Source organism: Physella acuta, unplaced genomic scaffold (genome assembly GCF_028476545.2).
Source record: "Physella acuta isolate Inbredline_101_S28 unplaced genomic scaffold, ASM2847654v3 ptg000695l, whole genome shotgun sequence".
In the NCBI taxonomy this organism is placed as follows: Eukaryota; Metazoa; Mollusca; class Gastropoda; family Physidae; genus Physella; species Physella acuta.
Genome location: NW_026732214.1, coordinates 128378 through 137338, shown reverse-complemented (window position 1 = coordinate 137338; position 8961 = coordinate 128378). Strand labels below are relative to the sequence as shown.

Sequence of the window (8961 nt, the reverse complement as noted above, 5' to 3'; positions counted from 1 at the left end):
AATAACATTTGACATGGATTGCTGGACAGTAGACAGTAACATTTCAGTCAACTTTTATGTGATGTTTGTGTAGACACATTAAGAGCAATCCAATGGTTTTTGTGTGCTACTGTATATTTAACACAAACATAAAATGACATTTGTGGACTAAGGTATTTTTTTCTGACTTGTGTCGAAGTGAAAATTGATGCTTTGAACAATAAAAAACCTTTTTCAAATATTAGTGTTGTTTGTATTTTATTTAACTCAGAAACAAATCAACATAAAGACCATGTGACAAACAAATGGTTTATTACCAAAATTCATAGACTGCTAGTTACAACTTACTATGGTTATTGAGGACAATTCTGGTTCTAGCATCATGTGATCTCTTGAAACAGCCCGTACCAAAAGTTAACCGGGACTGTCTAGAAATTTTGCTGATCAGTGACTAATGATATTTAACAAAACTAAAGTCTTGTGCATTATGTAAAGAAATTGCCATCTAATTCACAACAATTATGTACAAATTATGGTATATATATTGGTCAGTTAATATATTTTAACAATTATATGTAACAGTAAAAGATGAATTAAACAATACAAATAAATCTCACACAAGTACAGACAACAACATTGATGGTATTAAAAAAATTTCTGTACAGAGAGCTAAGCAATATTTCTAAAGAAATAATTAGCCCAAGAAATTACCTGGAGTTTAAATGATAAGTAGGAGTATATGTTTCCCAAATGGCACAAAAATAAATTGTATGTGATCGGGATAAAAGAACACACAGAAGGAATAGAGCTGCGACTTGGGTTGTTGTTGTGGTCCATTATAACACGTGCACAACCCAAATATATCCAGGCCAATTTTACTTCAATGTAAAGTTCTAATCAATGAAATATTTTACTCCTGTCATATTACTTTGTGAGAAACACCAATTACAGATATATAGTTACCAATAAAATACATTTTAAAACTAATTTGAATTTTTTTTGCCCTTTATAATAATAATCAATTAAAACACGCTTTTCCAAGCCATTTGTGAGATACAGATATTTACAAACTTTTAAGACATCAGTTTTAACACTTGGTAACCTTGAACTTGCACTCATGTTGGGTTAAGTATTATGCAGCGGGGCAGGGTCACTGCTCCATGTTGTAATTGAGTTTCAGTCACAACTTCGGCCACCGTCTTTTATTTTCATGTTTCTTAGAGGTAACCATTTTCATACAAATGTAGATTTGCATTCAATTTTTAAATACAAAAGTGCTACATGTTAATTAAAAAATTTGCTGCGCTATTTTTAATAAATTGCAAAGAAAACAATATGGATTCTGAATTATTTTAAATGTTCCATGTTTTTAAACTAAGTGGATAGTTAGAGCGCAGACAAATGATCTTTGAAAATAACAATCCGTGTATATGAATGATACAAGTACACCAATGACATTGCAATAGAAAACGTCCACTGAGTTAGGTTCCAGTGGCCACTGGACCCGAGGTGTTAAGTAACATGGCTGTGGCCTATCATAATTTACCTAGACCGTTGACGTGCTGCGCCTGGGGGGAACCTATCTTCAGCTGTTCCTGCATCTTGGCTAGCATCTGCTGCATTCTTTGAATCTGGGAAAGGGGAGGGAGGGGGTCAGACAAAGGTCAGCGGGATTTTTTAATCAAGTATTTTGATGAATGGACTTAAAAAAAAACAAATAAAAAACTTCACATTTGGATCAACATATATTGATTGCTAAATAATATTAATTTGTTAATTGGTCTTCACTGATATGTTTAAAAAATATAATAAACAGTAACTTCTTGGTTAAAAGCTTTGTGAATACAAGTTGTCTTTTAGAGTAAAATAAAGTATTAAAAAAAACATACTTCGGCATCTTTCTGTTCCAAAAGTTTTTCTGTGTCAGAAATGGATTCAAAGTTTGGAGCAGAGTCCCTCTTGAGCTTACTAAAAAATGTAAATTATTCTAGTCAGCACAACTCAGTTCTTAGCAATTTTGTTGGAATGTGAAGATAACACTAAAACATTGAGTAGCTACAAGGACAAGTACATTTTGCTGCGCAGTTGAAGAAAAAACATTGTTCTGACATGGCACCAATCTAATACATATTCTGACAATATAAAATTATAAAAAAAAAAGCTCTCAAAAACCATGGCAATAATTTGTTGTAAATTTTTTATAAAACTCAATTTTTTTTATGAAGGCAGATTCGATATTTATTTATTAGTTAAGAAAAGAAACTAACCAACCTTGATATTTCATGTTTTTAAAAGTACAATTAGACAAACTTGACTGAATAAAATTAGACAAACGACTACTAAAATGATTACCCTCTTTCCTTCTGTGCCACCCCCATCTGCGTCCGTATGTGCATGGCTCTGTAATTCTCATAGTGAACATCTGAGGTGACGTCTTTCAAATCCTGCATATGGGTGCTGGGTAGAACAGGCAGTTGTAAGCATACTCGTTAGTTTGTGGGCTTAATTAAACTATGGTCAGCTGTTAGCATACTCGTTAGTTTGTGGGCTTAATTAGCATACACATTAGTTTGTGGGCTTAATTAAACTATGGTCAGTTGTTAGCATACTCGTTAGTTTGTGGGCTTCATTAAACTATGGTCAGTTGTTAGCATACTCGTTAGTTTGTGGGCTTAATTAGCATACACATTAGTTTGTGGGCTTAATTAAACTATGGTCAGTTGTTAGCATACTCGTTAGTTTGTGGGCTTAATTAAACTATGGTCAGTTGTTAGAATACTCGTTAGTTTGTGGCCTTAATTAAACTATGGTCACATGTATTAACTCTCTGACCACATTTTGTAATGGTGTGTTTTGTCTATGGATTTATTACTAGATGGTATCACCACACTTCCCACGGGTCACATGACCTGGGTCACCCACATGGGTCTCATGACCTGGGTCACCCACATGGGTCACACTAACATGAACTTAAAAGCACTGGTTTAAAATTTATAGGTTTATTCCAACAGCAACCTGACATGCCATAGATCAATTAGGTCATTAGACAGATCAATTATGTCAATAGACAGATCAATTATGTCATTAGACAGATCAATTATGTCATTAGACAGATCAATTATGTCATTAGACAGATCAATTATGTCATTAGACAGATCAATTATGTCATTAGACAGATCAATTATGTCATTAGGCAGATCAATTATGTCATTAGGCAGATCAATTATGTCATTAGACAGATCAATTATGTCATTAGACAGATCAATTATGTCATTAGACAGATCAATTATGTCATTAGACAGATCAATTATGTCATTAGACAGATCAATTATGTCATTAGACAGATCAATTATGTCATTAGACAGATCAATTATGTCATTAGACAGATCAATTATGTCATTAGACAGATCAATTATGTCATTAGACAGATCAATTATGTCATTAGACTGATCAATTATGTCATTAGACAGATCAATTAAGTCATTAGACAGATCAATTAAGTCATTAGACAGATCAATTATGTCATTAGACAGATCAATTATGTCATTAGACAGATCAATTATGTCATTAGACAGATCAATTATGTCATTAGACAGATCAATTATGTCATTAGACAGATCAATTATGTCATTAGACAGATCAATTATGTCATTAGACAGATCAATTATGTCATTAGACAGATCAATTATGTCATTAGACAGATCAATTATGTCATTAGACAGATCAATTATGTCATTAGACAGATCAATTATGTCATTAGACAGATCAATTATGTCATTAGACAGATCAATTATGTCATTAGACTGATCAATTATGTCATTAGACAGATCAATTATGTCATTAGACAGATCAGTTATGTAATTATACGTATCAATCATTACCTGATTAACATCTGACGTAGACGAACAAAGTCACAATGGCTTGGATTGTCAACTAAAGAGGAAGATAAAAACATACTTTATGTGATGGTACTTTTTGCTCCTATAAAACATTCTTTATATCATGGTACTTTTTGCTCCTATAAAACATTCTTTATGTCATGGTACTTTTTGCTCCTATAAAACATTCGTTATGTCATGGTACTTTTAGCTCCTATAAAACATTCTTTATGTCATGGTACTTTTAGCTCCTATAAAACATTCTTTATATCATGGTACTTTTTGCTCCTGAGTCCTATAAAACATTCTTTATATCATGGTACTTTTAGCTCCTATAAAACATTCGTTATGTCATGGTACTTTTAAAAACATTCTTTATGTCATGGTACTTTTAGCTCCTATAAAACATTCTTTATATCATGGTACTTTTAGCTCCTATAAAAGATTCTTTATATCATGGTACTTTTTGCTCCTATAAAACATTCTTTATATCATGGTACTTTTTGCTCCTATAAAACATTCTTTATATCATGGTACTTTTTGCTCCTATAAAACATTCTATATATCATGGTACTTTTTGCTCCTATAAAACATTCTTTATATCATGGTACTTTTTGCTTCGATAAAACATTCTTTGTCAAGGTAATTTTTCAATTTTGCTGCTATAAAACATTCTTTATATCATGGTACTTTTTGCTCCTATAAAACATTCTTTATGTCATGGTACTTTTTTCTCCTATAAAACATTCTTTATATCATGGTACTTTTTGCTTCTATAAAACATTCTTTGTCATGGTGATTTTTCAATTTTGCTGCTATAAAACATTCTTTATATCATGGTACTTTTTGCTCCTATAAAACATTCTTTATATCATGGTACTTTTTGCTCCTATAAAACATTCTTTATATCATGGTACTTTTTGCTCCTATAAAACATTCGTTATGTCATGGTACTTTTTGCTCCTATAAAACATTCTTTATATCATGGTACTTTTTGCTCCTATAAAACATTTGTTATGTCATGGTACTTTTTGCTCCTATAAAACATTCTTTATATCATGGTACTTTTTGCTCCTATAAAACATTCCTTATGTCATGGTACTTTTTGCTCCTATAAAACATTCTTTATATCATGGTACATTTTGCTCCTATAAAACATTCTTTATGTCATGGTACTTTTTGCTCCTATAAAACATTCTTTATGTGATGGTTTCAATAACATGTCTAGTAGTTTCATTGTCTGAACACATTAAATTACAATCTGCCTGGTCAAGTTTACATCAAACATGTGACTGATGTGACTTATGATTTGATGTGACTTATGATCTGATGTGACTTATGATCTGATGTGACTGATGTGACCAGTGGTGCAGTCAGGAATTGGTCATGGGAGGGGTTCAAAAATGTTTCCGTCCGTAAATAATCATATATATATATATATATATATATATATATATATATATGACTATCTTTATGACTATATATATAGGGGTCAGGGTCCATGGGAGGGGTTTTAACCCCCCCAACCCCCTTTTGCCTACGCCACTGGATGTGACTGATGTGATCTGAGCAGAAAGTGTAGGTGATGTTTACCTTCTACAATCCCCCAGGGGTAAGCCCTGCCTCGGATCTTCTTGCCACCGGCCTCGACCACCGTGTTACACCCAACAACAGCAAATGGAATGGACGCCTGGATATACAAGTTTCATACATGTTCATTTAGTCAGTCATGAAAGATGGATGTCAGAAACATGACATAAACAGGATCTTCAACTGATCCAAAACATCAATATATGAATAGTTTTTTTGTTTATTTAGTTTAGGTAGGTATTTAAACATTAAGTAAACAAAAGGTATACAAATTCAACTCTTCAACTCCTGATTTTGATCTATAAAAAGGAATAAAAACCTTCAACTCGCGATCTTGTTGTTTGAAATCTTCGTCCTCATCACTGTCACAATCTGGGAATTCATAAATGCGAATGTGGTTTTCTTCTATTTCATCAATTATCTGCAAGAAGAGGTACTTAGATTAAAACATTGTTTTAAACAATTTAATTAATCATCTGATACAGATCATTAAGTAAAAACATTGTCTCAAATCAACGACAACTATAATAAATGAAAAGAGCCTATTTAAATTAGCTGTAATAAAAATTAATACATTTAAAAATAATTGTGCATTTAAATCTTAAATTTGTGTTTTTGATTCAAATAAGCTGTTTTTTTGCAATTTAATTTAGTGATATAGTGTTAATTGAAATGAGTAATTAGTTAAATTACCCTTTGTTTCATTATCTTGAGTTCTTCCTTGGTTAGGATATCAGCCTTGGCTAGCAGGGGGACTATGTTGACCTTGTTGTGGAGTTTCTTCATGGTCTCTATATCTATCTGTCTCAAACTAAATCAAGGGAGATAAACATATCTGTCTCAAACTAAATCAAGGGAGATAAACATATATATCTATCTGTCTCAAACTAAATCAAGGGAGATAAACATATATATCTATCTGTTTCAAACTAATTCAAGGGAGATAAACATATGTATCTGTCTCAAATTAAGTCAAGGGAGATAAACATATATATCTATCTGTCTCAAACTAAATCAAGGGAGATAAACATATATATTTATCTGTCTCAAACTAAGTCAAGGGAGATAAACATATATATCTATCTGTCTCAAACTAAATCAAGGGAGATAAACATGTATATCTATCTGTCTCATAATAGACATGGGAGATAAACCTCTATATCTATCTGTCTCAAACTAAATCAAGGGAGATAAACATGTATATCTATCTGTCTCATAATAGACATGGGAGATAAACCTCTATATCTATCTGTCTCAAACTAAGTCAAGGGAGATAAACATATATATCTATCTGTCTCAAACTAAATCAAGGGAGATAAAACATATATATCTATCTGTCTCAAACTAGACATGGGAGATAAACATATATATCTATCTGCCTCAAACTAAATCAAGGGAGATAAACATATATATCTATCTGCCTCAAACTAAACATGGGAGATAAACATATATATCAGTTTGTTTTAGCCCACACGTATATGGTTATGATAGCCCTATGTATGTGTGCTGGTTATGATAGCCCTATAGCCCACATGTATGTGTGGTGGTTATGATAGCCCTATAGCCCACATGTATGTGTGGTGGTTATGATAGCCCTATAGCCCACACGCATGATCACTTACCCATGGCCGTACGGGGAAATAAAATACAGACAACAATGGACCCTGTTGTCTATGATGTTACGTCTGTTGAGGCCAGACTCATCCTCAAAGTACTGCTTGAACTGTTGGTCAACATATTCTATCAGAGATTTGTGGCTGCAGGAGAGAAACAGGACACTCTTTAGATTAGAGAGTCTTTAAAATATACATACAGTAGAAAGAAGTAAGGGTTTGTGTGTTCGAAACATGAAATTGATAATTATATGAATTATCAATCACACTAACAATTACATCATAGTGAATGGTTGAACGTTGCTAACAAAAGTAAAAAAAGAATTTAACTTAATTGTATGTTTTTCCTAAATCCTACCTAAATACCTTATCATTGTAAAAGAGAATAAAATTTTTTTAATATTAGTTTGAACCAGCAGTCCCCCAAAAATGATCAAAGAATTTATTATTGACTAGGATTTGATAAGATTGTTAGTATCAAATAGTAATTAAGTGTGATTTTGGCTAAATCAGCATTGGTAGCAAGATATAAATAAACAGTAAAACTAGAATGGCTAAAATTTAATTTTTTGTCGAAAAGGGTAATAACAAATAATATTTTCAGCAATATTAATATAACTTGGTTATGTCCCCTCAAGGAAAAATTCGACAAAACGTGCGTACAGCTCTAAGTATAAATGTCTTCAACACAAATACTAAAATCTCACATGACTACTTGCGTAATAATTATGCACCATACATTTAAAAAAATATCATTTGACTATTTTAAATAGACTATTATTAGGTTTAATATAAATACATTCTGTAGACCAATGAACGTTCAGTTAAATCCATTAGTTGTGAAATTACAATATTTCATAATTTTATGGGGGTTGAGCGTGCCCCGAGACCCAAAAACTTTTATAAAAGCATTTCGGAACACAATTCTGTTCAAAGTGTGCTTTTTACATATTTTATACTTCAATGAAAAAAACATTTTTTTTAACGTTTTTAGATTTCAGCCTTCAATTCTTGCTCAAGAGGTTCATACTGAAACAATCGAAGTAGTTACCTCAGATCACCTAGGTTTGTAGATGTAGACCTGCATGCTGGGGGAAAACAAAACAATCGAAGTTTTTACCTGTTGGAGGCGTTGACACAGTCGTTAAATCCCGGGGTGTCAACGATGGTCAGCTTCAACCTGACCCCCTTCTCTTCTATCTCCAGCTGTTTTTTCTCGATCGTCACCGTCCTCTCTATCAGATCTGTGGGGGAGATGAAACCATTCATCACACGTGGGGAGATGAAACCATTCATCACAAGTGGGGAGATGAAACCATCCATCACAGGTGGGGAGATGAAACCATCCATCACAGGTGGGGAGATGAAACCATCCATCACAGGTGGGGAGATGAAACCATTCATCACAGGTGGGGAGATGAAACCATCCATCACAAATAAAATTGATTGAAGGAGATGAAACCATTCATCACAAATAAAATTGATTGAAGGAGATGAAACCATTCATCACAAATAAAATTGATTGAAGGAGATGAAACCATTCATCACAAATAAAATTGATTGAAGGAGATGAAACCATTCATCACAAATAAAATTGATTGAAGGAGATGAAACCATTCATCACAAATAAAATTGATTGAAGGAGATGAAACCATTCATCACAAATAAAATTGATTGAAGGAGATGAAACCATTCATCACAAATAAAATTGATTGAAGGAGATGAAACCATTCATCACAAATAAAATTGATTGAAGGAGATGGAAACAATGGTTTATTTCAGGAAATTTGATTATATTTTAAAGTGAAAACTAAGACGTACGAAAGAACATTGGACATTATTTAAATTACAACATGAACCTACCAGGTAAAACCTACAGCATGAACCTACCAGATAAAACC

The 8961-nt window shown here is 32.6% G+C and overlaps 1 protein-coding gene across 2 annotated transcripts in view; it reads right to left on the bottom strand.

The window, feature by feature from the left end:
• Nucleotides 1-274: 274 nt before the first annotated feature.
• The window catches only part of LOC131949421 (septin-2), a 30925-nt gene continuing 22238 nt past the window's right edge, over nucleotides 275-8961 (bottom strand). For both annotated transcript variants that reach the window (XM_059311321.1, XM_059311320.1), the window contains 9 exons: nucleotides 8181-8304; nucleotides 7070-7204; nucleotides 6141-6258; nucleotides 5767-5868; nucleotides 5451-5547; nucleotides 3861-3912; nucleotides 2332-2436; nucleotides 1869-1947; nucleotides 275-1610 (listed from right to left, as the gene is read on the bottom strand). In XM_059311321.1, the coding sequence (XP_059167304.1) occupies nucleotides 1515-1610; nucleotides 1869-1947; nucleotides 2332-2436; nucleotides 3861-3912; nucleotides 5451-5547; nucleotides 5767-5868; nucleotides 6141-6258; nucleotides 7070-7204; nucleotides 8181-8304 (908 nt within the window). In that variant the 3' untranslated portion in view covers nucleotides 275-1514. The remainder of the gene's footprint in view (nucleotides 1611-1868; nucleotides 1948-2331; nucleotides 2437-3860; nucleotides 3913-5450; nucleotides 5548-5766; nucleotides 5869-6140; nucleotides 6259-7069; nucleotides 7205-8180; nucleotides 8305-8961) is intronic.